The sequence below is a fragment of the Nicotiana tabacum genome, chromosome 17, assembly GCF_000715075.1.
Source record: "Nicotiana tabacum cultivar K326 chromosome 17, ASM71507v2, whole genome shotgun sequence".
NCBI lineage: Eukaryota > Viridiplantae > Streptophyta > Magnoliopsida > Solanales > Solanaceae > Nicotiana > Nicotiana tabacum.
Genome location: NC_134096.1, coordinates 83,956,706 through 83,979,502, shown reverse-complemented (window position 1 = coordinate 83,979,502; position 22,797 = coordinate 83,956,706). Strand labels below are relative to the sequence as shown.

Here is a 22,797-nt window from a genome sequence, read left to right as displayed (position 1 = left end):
GCTAATCTCGTGGTCTTCGACTAATGACCCCAAATTTGTGAGGGCATCGACCTCACTGTTTTGTTCTCGAGGCACATGCTGTAGGGTCCATTCTTTAATCCAATGTAGAGTCACCTGTAGTTTGTCCAAGTATCTCTGCATTCGATATTCTCAAACCTCAAAGGTTCTGTTGACTTAGTTCACCACAAGCAAGGAGTCACATTTGGCCTCGATAACTTCTGCTCCCAAACCTTTAGATAACTCGAGACCTGAAATCATGGCCTCATACTCGGCCTCATTGTTAGTTAACTTGGAAGTTTTGATAGCTTGTCTAATTGTATTACCCGTGGGTGGCTTCAAAATTATGCCTAACCCGCACCCCTTCACGTTTGAAGCATCGTCTGTGAAGAGGGTCCACACCCGATGATGTACCCGACTTTATTAATAGTTCCTTTTCGACCTTGGGTACGAGGGTTGGCTTAAAGTCGGCCACGAAGTCTGCTAAGATTTGAGACTTGATGGTTGTTCGGGGTCGATACTCGATATTGTTCCCACTGATCTCGACGGCCCATTTGGCCAATCGGCCCGAAAGCTCGGGCTTATGTAAAATATTGCAAAGAGGATAAGTAGTCACCACGCATATTGGGTGACATTGAAAATGTGGTTTTAATTTCCTAGAGGCACTTATTAGGGCAAGCGCTAATTTTTCTAAGTGTGGGTACCGAGTCTCGGCCTCACCTAAAGTCCGACTAACATAGTAAATAGAAAATTGCGTACCTTGCTCTTCTCGAACTAGGACCCCACTTACCGGGATTTCCGAGACTGCTAAGTACAAGTAGAGTCGCTCATCCGCTTTCGGGGTATGAAGCAGTGGCGGGTTCGAGAGGTACCGCTTTAATTCTTCCAATGCTTGTTGGCATTCCGTGGTCCATGCAAAACTGTTCTTCTTTTTTAGCAGTGAGAAGAACCTGTGACTTCTATCTGAAGACCTCGAGATGAATTGGCCTAGGGCGGCTATGCGCCCTGTTAATCTTTGTACGGACTTAACATTGTCCACGACCGTGATGTCTTCGATTGCCTTGATATTATCGGGGTTAATTTCGATTTACCGATTTGATACCATAAAGCCGAGGAACTTGCCCGAGACAACCCCAAATGCACATTTCTCCGAGTTGAGCTTCATATTGTATTTCCTTAGTATATCGAAGGTCTCCTGCAAATGTGTTAAATGGTAGCATATCGTCAATATAAACCTCCATTAATTTACCTATTTGTTCTTCGAACATTCGATTTACTAAGCGTTGATAAGTGGCACCAGAATTTTTTAGTCCAAAAGGCATTACATTATAATAATAGGTACCGTACTTAGTGATGAACGAAGTCTTTTCCTGATCTTCCGGGTTTATTTGTATTTGATTGTACCCAGAGTAGGCATTAAGAAAATTAAGGATCTCGTGGACGGCCGTGGCATCGATCATGCGATCGATATTCGGCAGAGGAAAAGAGTCTTTAGGATATGCTTTGTTTAAATCTTTATAGTCTACGCACATTCTAAGTTTATTTTCCTTTTTAGGGACTACAACTACGTTTGCTAACCATTCGGGATAATTTACCTCCCGGATGGATCCTATTTTAAGAAGTTTGGTTACCTCGTCCTTGATGAATGCATGTTTTACCTCGGACTGAGGCCTTCTCTTTTATTTTACCAAGCGAAACTTCGGGTCCAAGCTCAGTCGATGTGTAGTGATCTCCGGCTGGATTCCTGTCATATCTAGGTAGGACCAATCAAAACAATCCATATTATCGATAAGAAATCTAATGAATTTTTCCCTGAGCTTGGGGGTTAACCCCGTACCCAGGTATACCTTTCGATCGTGTAGATGCTCGATCAATATGACTTGCTCCAGTTCCTCGACAGTCGATTTGGTGGCATCATAATCCTCGGGGATTATGAAGGATCGAGGGATCCAGTAGTTATCGTCCTCGTCCGTTCCATGATTCTCCGACCGAGTCGAGGTTGGTGGTTGTGTTTGCTATTTAGCTTCCTGTTTTTCTTTGGACTCTGATCCCTTTGTTTACGAAAGCGCCGACACCGGTATTACTTCGTCGATCGTGAACATATCTTTTGCAGCATGATGTTCCCCATACACCGTTTTTACTCTATCCGGTGTTGGGAACTTCAGCATTTGGTGAAGGGTTGAAGGGACCACCCTCATGTTATGAATCCAGGGTCTTCCGAGAAGTGCGTTGTATCTCATATCGCCCTCGATCACATGGAACTTTATTTCTTGAATAGCCCCGACTACATTTACTGGTAGGGTGATTTCACCTTTAGTTGCTTTACTCGCCATGTTGAAGCCATTGAGAATTCGAGCTGCGGGTACGATCTGATCTTGTAGGCCAAGCTGCTCCACATTGAATAATATTGGCCGAGCTTCCTGGATCAATTAAAACATGTTTAACCTAAATTTTATTCATAAGTATAGAGATTACCAAAGCATCATTGTGGGGTTGTGAGATCCCTTCTGCTTCATCATCATTGAATGATAAAGTGCCTTCTGGCACATAGACTTGAGTTCATTTTTCCCTGGCGATTGATACTTTAGTGCATTTGAACACGCGTCCTTGTGGAATATCGACCCCGCCAACGATCATGTGAATCATGTGTTGTGGTTCTTCCTGCTCGTTTTTCCTGTTTGCATTCTTGTCTCTTAAATGGTTCTTAGCTCGGTCACTTAAGAATTCTCGAAGGTGACCCTCGTTGAATAGACGGGCCACCTCCTCCCTTAGTTGTCTGCAGTCTTCGGTTCTATGACCATGTGTACCATGGTATTTGCATATTTGATTGGGGTTTCTTTGTGATGGATCGGTTTGTATGGGTCTGGGCCATCTAGTATCTTTGATTCTCCCAATGGCTGACACAATACCTGATGTGTCGATGCTGAAGTTGTATTCTAATAATTGTGGTGCTTCTGCAGGATTGGCATGTTTATCGAAGCCATTTTTGCTCATGAGCCCTCAAGAGCTCTGTCCTCGATCATTCCTTTGATCATTTCGGATGGGATTGCGTCATGTGCCGCTGTTTCTACGACCTGCGTTTATGGTTGATACTGATCTCTGTTCGACCGGGGTTCTCTGTTGATATCCCTTTGAGTTCTGCCGATGGGCCTATTTGGATAAACGGAACTGGAAGGGGTCCCCAATTGATCATCCTCGATCCTGATCTCTCACTAGTACGATTATGTACATCGACCGAGGGTCTTGGAGCAGCTCGGCCTACAATATCAGATCTTACCCGCAGCTCGAATTCTCAATGGCTTCAACATGGCGAGTGAAACAACTAAAGGTGAAATCGCCCTACCAGTAAATGTAGCCGAGACTATTCAAGAAACAAAGTTCCATGTGATCGAGGGCGATATGAGATACACCGCACTGCTCGGAAGACCCTGGATTCATAACATGAGGGCGGTCCCCTCAACCCTTCACCAAATGCTGAAGTTCCCAACACCGGATGAAGTAAAAATGGTGTATGGGGAACATCAAGCTGCAAAAGTGATGTTCGCGATCGACGAAGTAATACCGGTGTCAGCGCTTTCATCAACAAAGGGATCTGAGTCCAAAAGAAAACATGAAGCTAAATAACAACCACAACCACCAGCCTCGACTCAGTCGGAGAAGCAGGGAACAGGCGAGGATAATAATTACGGGATCCCTCGATCCTTCATAATCCTCGAGGATTCCGACGCCACCAAATCAACTGTCGAGGAACTGGAGCAAGTCATATTGATCGAGCATCTACACGATCGAAAGGTATACCTGGGTATGGGGTTAACCCCCAAGCTCAGGGAAAAATTCATTAGATTTCTTATCGATAATATGGATTGTTTTGACTGGTCCCACCTAGATATGACAGGAATCCAGCCGGAGATCACTACACATGGATTGAGCTTGGACCCGAAGTTCCGCCTGGTAAAATAAAAGAGAAGGCCTCAGTCCGAGGTAAAACATGCATTCATCAAGGACGAGGTAACCAAACTTCTTAAAATAGGATCCATCCGGGAGGTAAAATATCCTGAATGGTTAGCAAACGTAGTCGTAGTCCCTAAAAAGGGAAATACACTTAGAATGTGCGTAGATTATAAAGATTTAAACAAAGCATGTCCTAAAGACTCTTTTCCTCTACCGAATATCGATCGCATGATCGATGCCACGGCCGGCCACGAGATCCTTAGTTTTCTCGATGCCTACTCTAGGTACAATCAAATACAAATGAACACAGAGGATCAGGAAAAGAGTTCGTTCATCACTAAGTACAGTACCTATTGTTATAATGTAATGCCGTTTGGACTAAAAAATTCTGGTGCCACTTATCAACTCTTAGTAAATCGAATGTTCGAAGAATAAATAGGTAAATAAATGGAGGTTTATATTAACGATATGCTAGTTAAGTCCCTGCAAGAAGAGGACCATTTGACACATTTGTAGGAGACCTTCGATATACTAAGGAAATTCAACATGAAGCTCAACCCGGAAAAATGTGCATTTGGGGTCGGATCAGGCAAGTTCCTCGGCTTTATGGTATCAAATCGGGGAATCAAAATCAACCTCGATAAGATCAAGAAAATCGAAGACATCACGGCCGTGGAAAATGTTAAGTCCGTGCAAAGATTAACAGGGAGCATAACTGCCCTAGGCCGATTCGTCTCGAGGTCTTCAGATAGAAGTCACAGGTTCTTCTCACTGCTCAAAAAGAAGAACAGTTTTGCATGGACCCCGGAATGCCAACAAGCATTGGAAGAATTAAAGCGGTACCTCTCGAACCCACCACTGTTTCATACCCCGAAAGCGGACGAGCGACTCTACTTGTACTTAACAGTCTTGCAAATCGCGGTAAGTGGGGTCCTAGTTCGAGAAGAGCAAGGTAAGAAATTTCTTGTTTACTATGTTAGTCGAACTTTAGGTGAGGCCGAGACTCGGTACCCACACTTAGAAAAATTAGCGCTTGCCCTAATAAGCACCTCTAGGAAATTAAAATCATATTTTCAGTGTCACCCAATCTGCGTGGTGACTACTTATCCTCTTCGCAATATTTAGCATAAGCCCAACTTTCGGGACGATTGGCCAAATGGGTCGTCGAGATCAGTGGGTACGATATCGAGTATCGACCCCGAACGACCATCAAGTCTCAAATCTTAGCGGACTTCGTGGGCAAATTTACGCCAGCCCTCGTACCCGAGGTCGAAAAGGAACTATTAATAAAGTCGGGTTCATCATGAGGGGTGTGGACCCTCTTCACAAACGGTGCTTCAAACGTCAATTCACATTGGCCGAAGACGGAACACTGCATAGAAGAATGTTCGATAGACCATTGGCAATATGTTTGGGACTAGGAGATACCGACTACGTCCTAGGAGAAATCCACGAGGGAACCTGTGGAAATCATTCCGGTGCCGAATCATTGGTTCACAAAGTCATCAGAGCAGGATACTATTGGGCCGATATGGAAAACGATACAAAAGAGTTTGTTCGAAAGTGCGACAAATGTCAAAGGTATGTGCCGATGATTCACCAACCCGGAGAGAAACTCTACTCAGTCTTATCCCCATGGCCATTCATGAAATGGGGAATGAATATCGTCGGCCCTCTACCATCGGCCCCAGGTAAAGCTTTTTTTATTTTGTTTATGACTGACTATTTCTCTATGTGGGTTGAAGCATAGGATTTCGAGAACATTAGAGAGAATAAGTTATAGACTTCATCTGGGACCACATTATATGCCGATTCGGGATACCTGCCGAGATCGTATGCGACAATGGAAAGCAATTCGTCGGCAGCAAAGTGACAAAGTTTCTCGAAGATCACAAAATAAAAAAGATCCCGTCGACGCCATATCATCCTAGTGGGAACGGACATGACGAATCGACAAACAAGACCATCATTCAAAATCTAAAGAAAATATTGAACGACACTAAGGAAAAATGGAGAGAAATATTGCCTGAAGTCCTTTGGGCGTATCGAACAACGTCAAAATCCAGTATGGGGGAAACACCGTTCTCTTTAGTATATGGCGTCGAAGCTCTGATCCCGGTTGAAGTCGTGGAACCTAGCGTCAGGTTTCGATATGCAACAGAAGAGTCAAATCATGAGGCTATGAATACAAGCCTCGAATTTCTATATGAAAAACGGGAAGCCGCCTTCGTTCGGATGGCCGCACATAAACAACGGATCGAAAGGTACTACAACCGAAGAGCTAATATTCGACACTTTAAAATCAGGGATTTGGTTATGAGGAAGGTCACCCTCAATACTCGAGACCCAAATGAAGGAAAACTTGGCCCGAACTGGGAGGGACCATATCAGGTCTTCGATATCATCGGAAAGGGATCCTACAAATTTGGCACGATGAACGGCGAACAGTTACCAAACAATTGGAATATATCACTCCTCAAACGATATTACTGCTAAGGTACGACCGTCTCCATTTTCATTTATATTTCATACTAACTATTTGCAGGTGTTTAATCAAAGACATCGAAGGATTCTTCAAACACAAAGTCCTTAGGTCTGAAAGCACGCGTTGCACTCCTTTTCTCTTAGACCTGTTTTTGTCCCAAATGGTTTTTTTTTTCAGAGAGGTTTTTAACGAGGCAACCATTGTTCGTGCTAACTTAGAGAAATTCAACAGTATCCGAGGCTCCTTTACAATCAACCTCGAATACTGGGGGGGTATCACCCTCGGATAGGAAAATACTTCGTGCCGATAGGGTCTCAATAGGAAAATTTTGTAAGGGTCAAATGGTTGAACGAACCATGCACATGTACATTACTCGAGCCCTAATGGCAAACATGTACGCATGTTAATCTATTGAAAAAAGTATTTTGTCTTTCCGGATATTTCATGCCTTATTGAAATTTTTACTTTACAATGTCGGGCTTGTGATCTATTGCGAAAACTGGCTTAAGGGCCGGTCACAACTAAAGTTTGAACAATTAACCCCGCACTCGGGGACCACCATCAGAAGAATCGACATGATCGAATTACTAAAACCTCGAGATCGTAAGACTTTAAAAAGGCATCCCTCGATTTTATAGGCCACAGCCACCCCACTCGGGGACTGATACTTCGAACAAGTTTGAAGTATAACAGGGGAACAAGCCCAAAAGACGAGTCCCAAGTTAAAGGCTACGGCCAAATTAACACTGTTCGGAGACGTCCGATTTCTGTTATAAAACACCTTCGAATATTTTTCTAAACCGGTTAAAAAGGCTACCCTCGACTGAATTACTAAGGGTCTCGATAATATTGACCCCCGAAAACCCTAATGGGTACAAAGTCGTTCTAACTCACGAGCAAATTCTTTATTTCATGCTAAGGCACAACAGATTTTATATGATTAAACAATAAACTTTTCAAGCCGAAAAAGAGAGAAAGCCATTCTTTTTACTATGGCCGTATCGGCCTAATTCAAGAGCCTAAAAGGCCATTTTACTTTTGAGTTCGAGAAATCATCATCACTCAATTAAAACCTAAGGGTCACCCTACTCTAATTTCGAGCAAGTACTCACTCGATTATAAAAACTACACTAGTCCGGCTTCGATCAAATTGCCTAAGCCTCGAACTTATGAACAAAATTTTCATATGTATGAATGAAACAAAATTTTCACAAGGTAGAAAATGAAATAAAGATCAAGTCGGAAAAAGATATTTATATATATGAGAATATTTACAAGGTCCGATCAGGGTCCTACACAAAAAACCAAAAGTAAAAAATCCTAAGGTTCCTAATTTTCTCCGGGGGCAGCTTTTTCTTCATCGAGGTCTCCCCCGCTCTCGAACCCGCTCTTGCTCTCGGTGTCATCATCATCATCATCGGAGGAGGCCAGCGCTCCAGCATCGGCTTCATGCTCTCTAGCCTTTATTATCTCGTCGGTAAGATCGAAACCTCAAGCGTGGATCTCCTCGAGGGTTTCCCTCCGAGATTGGCATTCGGTGAGTTCAACAATCCAATATGCTCGAGTTTGAGCGGTCTAGACTGCCTCTTTCGCTTGGACTTGAGCAGCTTCAACATTGGCCCGGTAGACTGCCATGATAGCATATGCCTCTGCTTTAGCATTTTCAGCTTCAGATTTGGCCTTTGAAAGTTCGGAAGCCAACCGAGCTTCGAGCTCCCCTATTTTCTTTTCCTGAGCCGAGCTCTTCTCATTCATGCCTCAAAGCTGACTTTCGGCCGATGACAATTGGGATAAAGCAATCTCTTTTTTTGCAGTGAAGAGGTCCATGCCTTCTTTCCACCCCAAGGTCTCCGCCTTCATCATATTGACCTCCTCGCGGAGCTGCTCGATCCTCTTGACCTTCTGGTGCAGCTGTGAGATTGAAATATTAACCACCGTTCCCGAATCGAGCCCATGAGCTTTTAAGATTTTCATTACCTGCTCGATCAGGTCGGTCTGATCTTGGTGAGCCTTGGCCAACTCGGCTCGGAGGTCCTTGGTCTCCTCTTCTTTTTGCCCACAGAGAAGTCTAAGGGCATTTCTCTCCTCCGTGAGCCCTCGGAGGTCGGCTTCATACCGACTCAGCTCAGCTCGAGACCGGAAAAATGCTTCACGATGAAGCACTGAGGCCTACGCAGAAAGAAGAAAAGAAGTTAGATAGGAAGAGAAAAATGAACACAAGTGTAACACCAATAAGGGGAGTTAAGGCTTACCCGATTCAGAGCTTGCTGTGCTTCGTTGAAGAGGCTCGATGTCTCACCCGAGTCCTTCCTCGAGACCTCCAAGTCACTCAGGCCGGTAGCATCTTCGACCCTAGTAAAGTAATCACGGAAGGGATCCTCCCTTCCGTGGGCTCCTTCGATGGAGAGGGTATTCAAGGCCCGAGCCTCTTGAATCATCTCCTCGAAAAACGAGAGGAGCAGTGGGGAGCCTCTTATTTCTATTGCCCCAAGTGGATCACTTGGGGCGTTTTCTCCATCTCGAGAGGCCTCGAGACCAGCCCCTACAGCTGTACCCACCGTTGGCTCATTATGATGGGAGCCATCTTCAATCCTCGATGACTCGGGGACTTCGCCCATGTCTCTTCCCGAGACCCCCTCATCTAGAGACGGAGTCTCTGCAGTCTTTATCGATTCAGTGGCTTTTGGGGCCTCGTTGCTCATTCCCACTCTGGCCACTAGCGCGGAGTCATCATCTTATTTATATTCATCCCTTAGATGCCGAACAGAGTCTTCGGTCAGGAGTATGATGCTCTTCCTCGGCTTACGATCCTTCTTCTTCTTAGGTTCTGGATCCTCGGAGGTTGAGATCTTTTTCCTCTTTTTGTCCTTCACCGGTTTCGGTGTCGGGATCGACGTCTCCTCCTCACCAGATAAGGGCCTCATGACAGCATCTTTGCCAAGGCCTGTATGAAAATAAATTAAGAGATACTTTAACAAAATCACTAAAGACGTGGAAAAAAAGCTTACCATGAGTTTTGGCCTCCCATCGGTCCTTTGATAAATCGCGCTATGAGCGCTCGACATACGTAGAGGTCGAGACCATGTCCTGAACCTAGCTCTTGAGATTAGGGATTGCACCGGGCATCTAATCGACCGCTACATCATAGAAAAGGATTTCAATGAGAAGAAGCAAATGATCAAAACAATAAATAGGATCTAACAGTGGGATTGTACTTATGCTTCATATTCCATTTCTAGGGAAATGGCATCTTCTCGGCCTGGATTAGGTCGGAAGTCCTCACTCGAACGAACTGACCCATCCATCCTCGGTCCTTGTCCTCGTCTATGCTCGAGAATAGCACTTTGGTAGCCCAGCATTGGAGCTTTATTAATCCACCTCGATAGAGGCAGGGACTGTATAACCTGATGAGGTGGTCGAGGGTGAAAGGCATCCCCTCGACTTTGCTCACGAAGAATCGTGCAGAATAACAATACGCCAAAAGGAAGGATGGATTTGGCCTAGGGTTATTTGGTATTGATGGCAAAAATCAACGACGACGGGGTCGAGGGGACTCGGCGTGAAAGGGTAAGTGTAAACACTTAGAAACCCTTCCACATGTGTGGTGATATCCTCTTCGGGGGTCGGGATCACCACCTCTTTGCCCTCCCAGTTGCAGTCTTTCTTTACCTCCTTAAGGTATCATTCGGTTATCGAGCATATATACCTCGACACTGGCTCACATCAACCAGGAATCGACGAGGCTTTATCAGTTTTAAAGTCATAAGTGAGAACGCACCCCCCGGGAACACACTCCTCAGGGCGCGGCTCCACCGGTGTTTTGTCGCCGGCCGGCCGCGATGAAGAAGCATTTTCCGTTTGAGGAACAATTTTTGACGTTTTCACCATTTGAACTTGAAGTTAAAAATAGATAGGGATGATAAGATTTGGTTTTCTAAGAAGAGGTTAGCAGTGAGAATCGTAGATTTACAGATGAAGAACTTAGAAGATGTAAAAAGCTTTGGAGATTGGAAATCTGAAAGTAAAAGTTTGAAATAGTGAAGAGAGGAGCTATTTATAGATTTCACAACTACGGTTCAAAACTGGCTGTGGCCGACCATCGACTGACGCGCATTTAATGCCTTGGTAACTGTACAGACTGGACGTTTCGGTCACTTCTGTCGCTTACGTCATGAGGATGACATTATGACAGGTCGAGGTAGAAAAATCGAAGGCTCAATTCGTTTCTTGTCATTACACTCCAAAAAAACGAGGGGACTATCTGTATACGGTTAAAGCCGGCCCCATCCAATTTTACTATTTGACCGAGATCGGGAGATTGCATCGAAGAGCGGCCTCGTAACGGAACAGACTAAATCACGAGGACTTGGTACTAAGTTCAGAACCAGGGTACCTGTCGAGATCGAGGATAGTAGCGATCAAAACCAAATGAGACAGACATCGGACAAGATCAAATATAACATAATAATGGGAAGGTAAGATATCTGTGACTGGTCGAAGATCACGGCGTAAATCTCGATGACTGGTCGAGGATCGTAGCGTAAATCTCAAAACGGATCAAATCAGAAACGGTTAATTAGCTAATCATGAGATTTTCTTCTGTAATTAGAATTATACCATAAGTAGAACTCCTCTACTATATAAAGGGGAGTATTAACCATTTGTAAGACACATTGTTCTCGCATTAGAAAGAATATAACTCTCTCTAGCTTATACTCTCTTGTTCATCAGCTTGCTATATTTTAATTGTTCTTGCATCAACCAGTTCGAGGGTATCCCGACTCGAGGGCTGAGTTCCATTCTAACACTGGTTTGCTTTACTTTACAGTTCATTTCTGCTATTAATCCTCATATTTATCAATTGGTATTAAGTGAAATCACGTGTTCTTAGAGCCACGCTGTAAGTTTAATTGTTATCCAATTTCAAAGGTAAACAATTACAAACCAATAGAAGAAGAGAGTAGAATGATTGGTCTAATTTCTAATGGGGAAGAGTAGCACATTTATACAGTGATATCAAGAGTAAAGTTATATCTCGCGCTCACTGATATATTGACTCTAATATATACTTTATGTGTCATGAGACCTATTCGTCTTTAAAGTGCATTCTTAATTTTCTCTCTCTCCCTTACATGCGTGATAGTATGTGTGCCCTTATTTTTGTCATTAATTGAGCTCATGCAAAGAAGACTTTTGTTGGAAAATTTCACTCCATAAAATTTACATTCGTCTAACTTTATTAGTAGGTAAAATAGAGTCCCCACCACTGATGTCATGGACAATATTATCTATATATCCCTTTAGTTAACTCTCTTTGGTCGATTTCTTTTAAGTTTTGTCGAGTCCTTAATTATTTTTAGTTTTTTTCGAAAGGGAGGTCGGGGGGTTGAAGAAGAACTTCTATACGTATCAAAGTCCAAAGAGTGCAGATCATTTGAGCTTTGCCTCTATAGTTTTGAGCTTAAACTAGTTCCTCCTTTAGTTTTCACTAGAAAAAGAAAAGAAAGAAGGAATTGAAAACAATTGAATTCCCCATGAACTCGAGGAAAATGTTCAAGAGAAACCCTAAGAATATTTGTGTGTATAGAGAGAAAGAAGTATGAGCTGAACAGAGCAATTTTATTAATGTTTAAGAAATGTACAAAATAATATGAAAGTCTGTATTTATATTTATACAATCCGGGTAGGGTAAAGACTTAAATTAAAGGACCGGGTCCAGACTAAGAAGGCTTCATCAGCTTCAGCTTCTTCAAGTGGGCCTCTCCTTCATTAGGCCCGTGTATTGCTTCATGGACTCCAACATCCTTCATTGGGACTGTGTATTGCTTATTAGACTCCAACACCCCCTTCAATCTGGAAGGAGAAGCCACTCCAAGCTTGGAGATAAAGGTCTGTTGACTGCTACCTAGAAGAGGCTTAATAAAAATGTCAGCAAGTTGAGAATGAATAGAGATAGAATGCAGAGTAATGAGCCCAGCCTTTAAAGCATCCTCAACAAAATGGCAATCCACTTCAATATCCTTAGTACGCTCATGGAAAATAAGATTCTTGGCGATGTGTATGGCAGATTTACTATCACAGAAAACATCAACAGGGACAAGACCTGCCACACTAAGCTCAGCCAAGAGTCGAAGGACCCAAGAAACCTCAACAACCAACAATATAAGTACCCTGTACTCGGCCTCAGCAGAGGATAAAGCAATGGTGGGTTGTTTCTTAGACTTCCAGGCAATGGGGAAGCCACCAAGAAACACAATAAGGCCATCAACAGACCTTCTAGTATCAACACAGCTTGCCCAATCGGCAACACAATAACCTTGGAGAGTAAAGTCAGGAGAGTTACACAATAACAAACCAACTGAGGGGGTGCTAGCCAAGTACCTCAAGACATGATAAGCATCATTTCAAATGGTCCAGTCGTGGGGCATAGGGCTGTTCAAAATCGAACCGAAACTATTAGTCGAACTGAACCAAACCGATGGCTTATTGGCTTATTGATATCGGATTATCGGGGTAATGGATGGTGAACAAATTGAGATTTTATAATTAACGGCGTAACGGTTTGGGGGCGGATTACTCAATTTTCTTATTGGGTAAACCGTTAACCCGTTAATTTTTTTTATATTTACACTTTTACCCTTATGTATACAAAGTACTATTGAAACCCTATATGGCTAAATCCCTAATTTTTATTTTCTAATTCTCAATTATCTGCAGCCACCAGAGGCAGAGAAGTCGTTAGTCTCGTCCCTCTCTTGAATTAAGAACTGAGAAGTCAAAAAAATCGAAATCTGAATCTGCTCGTGGCCTCGTGCTCATCAGTCATCACTCGTTACTCGTTAATCGTCACACAGTAAGGCAGTCTCGCTCTCGTCTCATTCTGAATCTGCTCGTAGAATTTCATCATCTGATAATAGGATGATTAGTACTTCTTGTGAACTACTTTTCATCAATTTGGAAGTGTTTTCTTGGAAATTTAGAAAGCTTATCTCAACTTTCTACTAAATCTTCGTTGTTTAACGGTTTAGGAAATTATGCCATTGTTTATCTGTCTTCTTTTTTTATTTCCATGCATTTCCATTATTGTTTGTATATTACTAATCTTTTTCCAACTTCTTGATTCAATTACAGGTGGCTGCCCAGTTTTATATGAATATTGATTTTTCTCACATGCTGTACCTTTTATTTGCATATTACAGAATCGAATTACAACTTCTAGCTAAGTTAAGCGTAAGAGCTTTGAGGGCGAAGGCTGAAGCTTTTGCCTTTTGGTAAGGTTTTTCCCTTCACGAACTGAGAAGTCGTCAGTCACCAGAGCTTAGAAAATCCTTCAGCAATTCAGCTTCAGGTAAGGTTTTTGAGTTTTTCCTTTAGTTTGTTCTTTATGAAAGTCAACTATGTTTGGATTAATATAGTGTTTGAATATCAACATAGTCTGCTGGGAAACCTTAGGAACGTAATCGGTTGTTTGCCGGCATATGTACCATCTATGATAATGGCACGCCCTTTTTTCGCATCGTGTTAACAGATTAATTTGGCTACATATGTATTCATTAATTATTTTTTCTTATCGTAGTGAGTCATAACATGACTGAAAATATACAAAGTGATAAAAGGTGATGGGTGAAAGTAGAGCTTCTAATTCAAATGCAGCAAGTCAAGCTGAAACAACTGAGTCAAATCTAACAAAAAAGAGGAGAAAAAGGTCTGTTGCATGGGATCATTTTACAGAAGTTGTTGCTTCTGAAGGGAATACAAGCAAAATGTGACTATTACTTTTATGAGTATTGTTTTAAGACAAAAGACGGTACATCGACAATTCTTTATCAAATGGTTAAGTGTCCTAAACGTTGATAAAAAACAATCAAACTTAGGCTTTCAATCTGTTGCGGGGGGTAGCCAAGGTGATGTAGTTGTTGTCACTTGGAAATTTGATCAAGAAGAGTGTAGGAAGGCGTTATGTCATTTGGTAATAGTTGATGAGCTCCCTTTCAGCTTTGTTGATAAAGAAGGTTTAGAGACTTTATGAAAATGGCACAACCTTATTTGCGGATCCCTTCTCGTAGCACCGTGAATAGGGATTTTTTAATAAAGAAAAGCAAAAGTTGAGGAGGTCTTTTATGAAAAAAAAAACAAAGAGTATGTATTACCACTGGCACCTGGACTTCTATACAAAGAATTAATTATATGTGTATCACTGCCCATTGGATTGATACTGAATGGAATATCATAAGAGAATACTTAATTTCTGTCATATTGTTAGCCATAAAGGCGAAGATATGAAAAATGGTATTGGTAGGTGCTTACGTGAGTGAGGGATAAATAAGATCTTCACTATCACAGTTGATAATGCAAGCTCAAATGATATGACAGTAAAAGAATTGTCTAAGCAATTAATAAAAATGGGAACTAATTTGATGAACGGTAATCACCTTCATGTGAGATGTATGGATTACATCATGAATCTTGTAGTCCATGATGGTTTAGAAGAATCTTCTTTGTCTATTGAACGTGTGAGGCATGCAGTGAGATACATTAGGCAGTCACCTGCGAGGTTGAAGAGATTTCAAGAAAGTTTTGATGATGAACAACTCAATTGCAAAAAAAAATAATTTATGCTTGGATGTTCCAACTAGGTGGAATTCTACCTACTTGATGTTGAGTAGGGCTGTTGAATTTGAGAATGCATTTTCACATTATGCTTCTCATGAAATTGGCTTGAGGCATTATCTTGAGCATTCTTATATTGAAGATGGAGTTCCTACGGGTGAACTTTTGAGTAGTGATTGGAAAAATGTAAAAAGAATTACGATACTTCTTGAAATCTTCTATCTTCTTACTTTGAAAATATTTGGATCATGTTATGTTACATCAAGTATCCATTTTCTTTAAATTTGTGCGGTTGTTATTTATTTGAAGCAATTGATAGAAAGTGAAGATATTGTTTTAAGTGAAATGGCAATAAAGATGAAAGAAAATTTTGATAAATATTGGAGTGTTCTAGGGAAAATGAACAAGATAATTTTTATTTCATGTATTTTGGATCCTCGTTACAAGCTCGAATCAGTTGGTTATGCACTTCTAAAGATGTTTGGTGAAAACCCAGGGGCAACTATACAAGCAAAAGTTAAGAAGTGCATAACTTCATTATTTAATGAGTATTTAAAGTCCAGCTCAAAAGGTGTCGCGCTTGCTTCATCTTCAAGTTTCTCTTCATTGGACACTTCTACTTCTGGGCTTAGTGGCAGTCAAGTAAGTGCCCAAAGTACATGACTTTTAGAATCACTCACTCATGATCTAAAGAAATATAAAACTGTGAGTGGAGGTGTGGATGCTAGAACAGAGTTAGATAAATATTTTGGTGAAGAAACTGAGGATGACACTAAAGAATTTGATGTCCTTCGCCGGTGGAAAATGAACTCAGCTAGATTTCCTATTCTTGTGGATCTGGCTCGTGATGTATTAGCTGTTCCAGTTTCAAGTGTGGCATCCGAATGTGCGTTTAGTACATGAGGACGTCTTCTTGATTCATTTAGGAGTTCATTGACTCCTAAATTGGTACAAGCTCTAGTGTGTCTTCAAGATTGGCTTCGAAATGAAAAATTAAAACAACTTGTAAATGTTGAGGAAGATCTTGATAAAATTGAGTAGCTTGAACAAGGTAATAATATTATTAATATATTTATTGTATACTGTTGTTGTAAATAGTTTATATTTATTGTATGACTCATTATTATAATTTTTAGCGCCGGAAAAGACCCTTCCGTAGTTGATGTGTAACTGACTGACTGAAAATAGGGAAACAGAGGGTTTAGGCGGCAAAACCATTATAAGTTTTGTAGTTCAGTAGAATTAATATGGAATGCAGACAGCCGCAAATGTTTCGCAGTTTGTGGAATTGCTCTGCTGGTGGCATTATATATTCTAATACCTTTTGTTAGATGAACAGGAGGATGATTGATAAGCTTTGTGGAATTGATTAGTGATCATATTGTAGATTTTTATTGAAGAACTTTTCTAATGGTGATAACTATGTCCACATCATAAATTGTGTCACGTGTGTGACAGACAAGGTATTAACAGATTATTGACAACGGCATCTTCCAATTGGAGCCCAATCCTTCTTGCCAATTCCATCTTGGATGAAGAAGAAGCCTTCAAAATGTTAGCTGCTTTAAGCAATTTCAATAAGAAACTGCACCCTTTTCAGCTGGTAACAATGTGATAATTGACTCCAATAGCATCCTGTATTTTCCAATCGAATCCGAGTCTTTCTGATTATATTATAGCTGCTTCTTAGGATTTGCATATTTTGAAATGTTTGGTAGTCATCTTGATGCATAAATTCGCAATGCATCACCGATAACATTAGCAGGTACTTTCCCACCAGATTTGATAGCTATCATAGTTCTCCAATAAAGATCAATGAACTGGAAGTACTTGACTGGATTGTCTGTTTTATGTTCTTTTTTGCATGCATCTAACAAATTAAAGTATGATTTTCTAGATATTTGGTTTTACAATCCGGATATCTTGTGAAGAACGAATGTTAATAAAAGTTTGATTGATTAATACTTGTATGTTTGTATGAGTAGTCTTGATGATATTAAAAATTTGGTTAATACGCGTATGACAGTATGCATAGTCTTGAAAACTCTTCAATTCAAAAATACCATTTGGTTAGTCTTGAAAACTCTTCAATTCAAAAATACCATTTGGTTAGATCCTAGATGGTACTAAAAATTTAGTATTGATTTGAAACTGTTTGGTATTGATTGAATGATTTTTCAATTTTGTTAATTTGGTTTAGCCGATAAGTCGCCCGATAACCGCCTGATAATTATTAATCTGATACCAATCAGCCTGTTATCTTATTGGATGGCTAACGGATTACTATATTTATAATCTGATAACCGTTAGGCCGAACGGTTAAGCTTAAGTATCCGTATGATACGCCAAATAGTCCAGTCGTTGGGCAGACATGTATTCGCTCAAATGTTGAATAGTGAATGATATGTCAGGTCTAGTATGTTGCAAGAAATTTAACTTCCCTACCAACCTTCTATAGACAGAGGGAAGCAACAAATATCTAGAAACAACTAACTTAACATGAGGATCTAGGGGAGAAATAACAGCAGAACAATGGAACTCAGAAAGAAGTTCCACAAGAAATTTATGTTCATTAACCAGAAAACCATTTGCTTGCTTTACAACTTCAAGTCCAAGGAAAAAAATAAATTTCACCAAGATGTTTTATCTTAAACTGATCATCTAAAAACTGCTTCAAGGTAGCAATTTCACATAAATCATCCCCAGTCACCAGTATATCATCAACATAAACTGCTACTATAGTCACGGAATTCCCATGCAACTTCCTAAATAAAAGAATAGTCATTAACACTAGTCTGAAAACCCTTAGACTGAAGAGCTGAAGTCAACTTAGCATACTATTGTCTAGAGGCTTGTCTAAGACCATAGAGGGATTTATTAAGCTTACAGGCTAAAGGAGTATTAGAAGTAGAGGATTGAACAGTCAAACCAGGAGGTATTTTTATATACACCTCTTCATCAAAATTGCCATGTAGAAAAGTATTGTTAACATCAAGTTGGAATATTGTCCAATGTATTTAATTGCTATGGGCAGTAGACATATAATAGTGGTCAATTTGACCACTGGAGAGAAAGTTTCAGTAAAGTCTACTCCTTCCTGTTGACTATCCCCTCTAATCACCAACCTAGACTATCTCTCAATAGAGCCATCTGCCATCTGTTTTATCTTGTACACCCACATAGCTTTCTTCCCTGAAGGAAGAGGCATGATAGTCCATGTGTTATTGGAATCTAAATCTTGAAACTCATTCATAATGGCCTCTTGCCAAGCAGGATTAGACACAGCTTAATGATAAAATTGAGGCACTAGTAAGTAATTAACATCAGACGAGGACAACACTTTAGAACTAGAAACAGAGGTACATACATAATCATTAAGATAAGTAGGAGTTTTGGAGGGGCTACCAGATCTTCAAAGAGGAGGATTAGCAACACATGATGGATCATTAGAAGTGGAGATAGAGGAAGATGTAGATACATGAATAACATCAGGCATTGGAACATTATCAGGCATAGAAGAATGTGGGACTTGTGGAAACAAATGAGTAGAAGTAGATGCATCAGAATAGGGAATATGTGTTCATGGAACACCACATCCCTTGAGTGAAAAATGACTGAGCTGGATAAGTTGAGCAACTTATAAGTTTTCTTACTAGAACTTTATCCAATAAAAACATATGGATTAGTCCTGGATTTGAACTTATCTATGTAAGGCTTAGGCACAACAGCAAAACATAAGCAGCCAAATGTTTTCAAGTGTGCAAATGAAGGAGAGTAACCATGCAGCAACTCAAAAGGTGACTTATTTTGAAGTAGAGGTGAAGGAAGCCTGTTTATGAGGTATGTGGCAGTCAAAAATACTCATTCTAATATTTGAGAGGCAATTTGAATTGAAAAAGGAGTGCCCTGGCACCTTCAAGAAGATGTTTGTGTTTCTTCTCCACTACACCATTTTGCTGTGGTGTATGTGAACAGGAAGTCTGGTGAAGGATACCTTGAGTAGAGAAGAAGGTTATATCCTCATTACTACCTCCCAACTCTAAGGCATTATCTGATCTCACAGTTTTAACAGGAAGAGAAAACTGAGTGCTAACCATAGCAATAAAGGATTTCAAAACAGAAAAGGCATTTGATTTAGATGAAAGTAAGTGAGTCCAAGTGGCTCTAGTAAAATCATCTACAATAGTCAGAAAATAGTTAAAACCATTATAAGTTTGAGTGTGATAGGGTCCCCACAAATCTACATGAATTAGTTGGAAAGGCATATTGGAGTGAATGGTACTTTCAGGAAAGAGTATCCTTTGCTGTCTAGCCATGGGACAAATGGAGCAAATGAAAGATTGTTTATTAGGCAATTTATCAGAAATAAAAGAAATATGTTTCATTTAGCAAAATGAGCATGTCCTAATCTCAAATGCCATGCATGGTCAATAGACAAGGCAGAAGTAGAAAGATTAGCAAACACACAGAAGAATAGAGAGTAGAACCGCTCTTATTCTTTATATCAACATTGACAGTTATGGTTTTTATAGAGGAATTAAAAGAAGAAACATCACATTTACAAAGATCATTAGGCTGAAGGATGTAGAGACCCTTCAGAAGTCTACCACGCACCACTGACTTCTTCAGAAAAAGGCCCTGCAAAAAAGCACAAGCAGAGACAGTAAAAAAGGCATTACATTTAAGATGAACAAGTAGTTGATTTAAAGATATGAGATTATAATGAAAAGAAGGAACAAGTAGGACATTAGGAAGAGATATGATTGGAGAAAGAGAACCAGTACAATGGAAGAGTCACAAGGTAAGGGAAAAGTAAGGGTCTAATATCAGTTAGTAAATATTTGGGGGGGGGGGGGTCATATGATTAGTAGCACCAGAATCTATGATCCAAAAGTCATATCTCTACTTTAGTAAAATTGCAAACATAAGAATCACAACTATTGAAAGGAGAAATACCTATTAGACCTGCAAAATTTCCTGAACCAGATGGAATTTCTTGAGAAGCAGAGGACATCTTGGACTGTTGAAGAAAATTGAGCAGTTGATCATATCGATCCTTTATTAGAATGTTACCCCCAATGTCAAGTGGAATTACCTTGGAGCTCTCAGAAGTAGAGTTATCAGTAACTCCCATATCAGGTGAATCTGAGACTTGAGCAAATGCAGCTGACCTTTTGAATGCAGCTTATAACAGTTTTCAATCAGATGCCCATGTTTCTTATAACATCTGCACATCAAACTAGAGTTCCCCTTCTTAGCAGAATCAAAATTTATCCTTGGAGTGAAAGACCTTTGAACTCTAGTATTGTCCCTAGTAGTGTCAAATGGTACCCTTGAATTCATAGGCTTCTGAACATTTGTGGCAAAAGAGGAAGACTCTGGACTGAAGGAAAAATTTGAAATTTGAACTTCAGCTTGGCTTTCATCCTCAATTAGCATTGCATACACACTGTCATTATCAGGCAAAGGCTTCATCAACAAAATGTTTCTCCTAACCCCAGTGTAGGTTTCATTTAACCCCATCAAGAATTGATGAACCTTTTGCTCTTCTTCTAGCTTCTGAAAAGCCTCTTTATAACCACATGTATTGTCTAGATAAGCAATTGAGTAAGCCAACTCATCCAAAGATTTTTAATACGACTGAAATAGGAAGCAATGTTAGAAGGCCCCTGGGAAATGGAAGCAAGGTCCTTCATGATTTGAAATACCTTAGTCCCATTTGCTTTCCCATAACGTTGTTCGATTTCTTTGCAAAGTTTTTGAGCAGATTCTGTATACATCACACTCTCCCTAATCTCAGTGTCTAGGCTATTTTGTATCCACGCAGTCATCATATTATTATAAGGAACCCAGGGTTCAAACAACACAGAGTTTTCACTAGGTTTAGGGATTTTTCCATTCATTATCCCCAATTTGTTTTTACATGATAACCCAATCAAGATGCTTCGTCTCTAACCCCCATAACCCATGCCATTAAAGGTATTCATGACCAAAATTGTACCATGTGAGTCAGACGGATATAGGTACAAAGGGTGTGACGGTTCAACAGAAGAAGAAATAGTTGAGGTTGAAGCTAGAGTAGAGTGGTAGAATCGTCGATATGAGCCATTGATAGAAAATTACTCGGTCGAAAATTAGGGTTTTGAAAGAATTAGGGCTTCCACAAAATTCAATCAATTCTCACAGCAAAGCAAATGTAGACAACAAAAGTTATAGCAGAAGTAAGTTATCGGTCTCTGACGACTAATTTCAACAGAACACATCGTTAAGAAAACACCGAAGCAAACTCACCACCAAAAAATCCAAAACCACGAACCAACATCCAAGGATAGAATCGATCGATATGGAATGCTCATATGTCTTCAATTTTGAGCTTTGATAACATGAAAATAGTCAAATTCCCCATGAACTCGAAGAAAATCTTCAAGAGAAACCCTAAAAATATTTGTTCGTATAGAGAGAAAGAAGTATGAGTTGAACAGAGCACTTTATTAATGTGTAAGAACTGTACAAAATAGTATGAAAGTCTGTATTTATATTTATACAATCCGGGTCGGGTAAAGATTTAAATAAAAAGGATCGGGTCCAGACTAAGGAGGCTTTATCAGCTTTAGCATTTTCAAATGGGCCTCTCCTTCATTGGGCCTGTGTATTGCTTCATGGACTCCCAAGAATAATTTACCTTTCCCTTTTCTTTTTTATTTTTATTTTGGATACAACAATATATGTCCTGCAAATCCTTTGTTTCGAATTAATTAAATATGTAAAAGATTGGTCCTTGCGTTTTGCTCTTATTAGCTTGTGAAATGGTGTTTAGAATGGAAAAGGGAGGAAGAGGAGGAGAAAAAGATATTGAACTTAAGAAAGAATAATTATACTAGTAGTACAGATGATGGTGCAATTGACTTTTGTCCTTTGGGTGGAAAAATTCTATAATGGTCTTGGTTGATTGGAGTTAGTGACACTGCAAATATCATATATATTATATTTTGGAACAATAATTTTGGAAGTATGATCCACAAGTTCCCCCCGTTTCCTTTATAATATAGTAGCTTATATAATAGTAAAACTAAACAGCTATGATGAGATTTGTGTAGACACATAAAAGCAAAAAGGACATAAAAATTAACCAAAAAAAATCTTAGGTTAGTAATTATCAATTAGCCACAAAAGAGAAGAGTCAAAGCCTGCTATCGAGTTCCCAAATGAAAAACTAAAGTCCACCTTTGCTAAAAGACTCATCGTAAGTCTTATCCCGTGTCAACAAAAACCAATAGAAACACAAAAAAAAGTCAAAAATAGGGCTAAACTATCCAAAATCAGCAAACTTCTTCAAAGGTGATTTAAAAGTTTAAAAAGCACCGTAAGGGTGATGGCAAAGAAGATATATCATTTTTGAATCGTGAAGCCAAACCTCAATTCGGATAGGTTAATTAATAATGTAAAGTCAAACGAGAAAATTATAAAAAATAGTTTAACAGTTTAAACTTTTAACTAAAACTATAAAAAGCGGACACTAGCTTCAGTTCATCTAGCCACATGATCAAAGCCAATTTATAGAACACACACAAAAAAGGAAGATTATGATTCTGCTTAGGTCTCCTCCTTGCCCATGCACCAAGTCGGAAACGAAGTTATGTTGTTTAGAGTTAACCAACCTTCCAACATGCTTATGAACCTTTTTAGGGGGTAAAAGATCACACTACAAATCTTTTTTTTTTTCCGATAACCTCGTACCAATCAATCGAATATTG

General features: G+C 40.0%; 1 protein-coding gene and 1 long non-coding RNA gene across 2 annotated transcripts; one reads left to right on the top strand and one right to left on the bottom strand.

Moving 5' to 3' along the window:
- Positions 1 to 14,835: 14,835 nt before the first annotated feature.
- On the top strand, positions 14,836 to 15,946 carry LOC107831410 (zinc finger BED domain-containing protein RICESLEEPER 1-like). Its single transcript, XM_075235691.1, has 4 exons — positions 14,836 to 14,951; positions 15,070 to 15,229; positions 15,353 to 15,685; positions 15,737 to 15,946. The coding sequence occupies exons 1-4, from the start codon at positions 14,836 to 14,838 to the stop codon at positions 15,944 to 15,946; spliced, it is 819 nt and encodes a 272-aa protein (XP_075091792.1).
- A 3,571-nt stretch (positions 15,947 to 19,517) lies between these two features.
- On the bottom strand, positions 19,518 to 21,550 carry LOC107831417 (uncharacterized). Its single transcript, XR_001658354.2, has 2 exons — positions 20,000 to 21,550; positions 19,518 to 19,681 (listed from the first exon to the last, which is right to left on the bottom strand). It is a non-coding gene; the product is annotated as an uncharacterized LOC107831417 (long non-coding RNA).
- Positions 21,551 to 22,797: the final 1,247 nt, after the last annotated feature.

Bases quoted from the DNA above. Each gene is read 5' to 3' on its own strand.
- LOC107831410 (XM_075235691.1), top strand. From the start codon at position 14,836: ATGGGAACTAATTTGATGAACGGTAATCACCTTCATGTGAGATGTATG. The intron at 15,230-15,352 runs GTAAAAAGAATT...ATTTATTTGAAG, and splicing joins TGAGTAGTGATTGGAAAAAT to CAATTGATAGAAAGTGAAGA. The intron at 15,686-15,736 runs GTAAGTGCCCAA...CATGATCTAAAG, and splicing joins CTGGGCTTAGTGGCAGTCAA to AAATATAAAACTGTGAGTGG.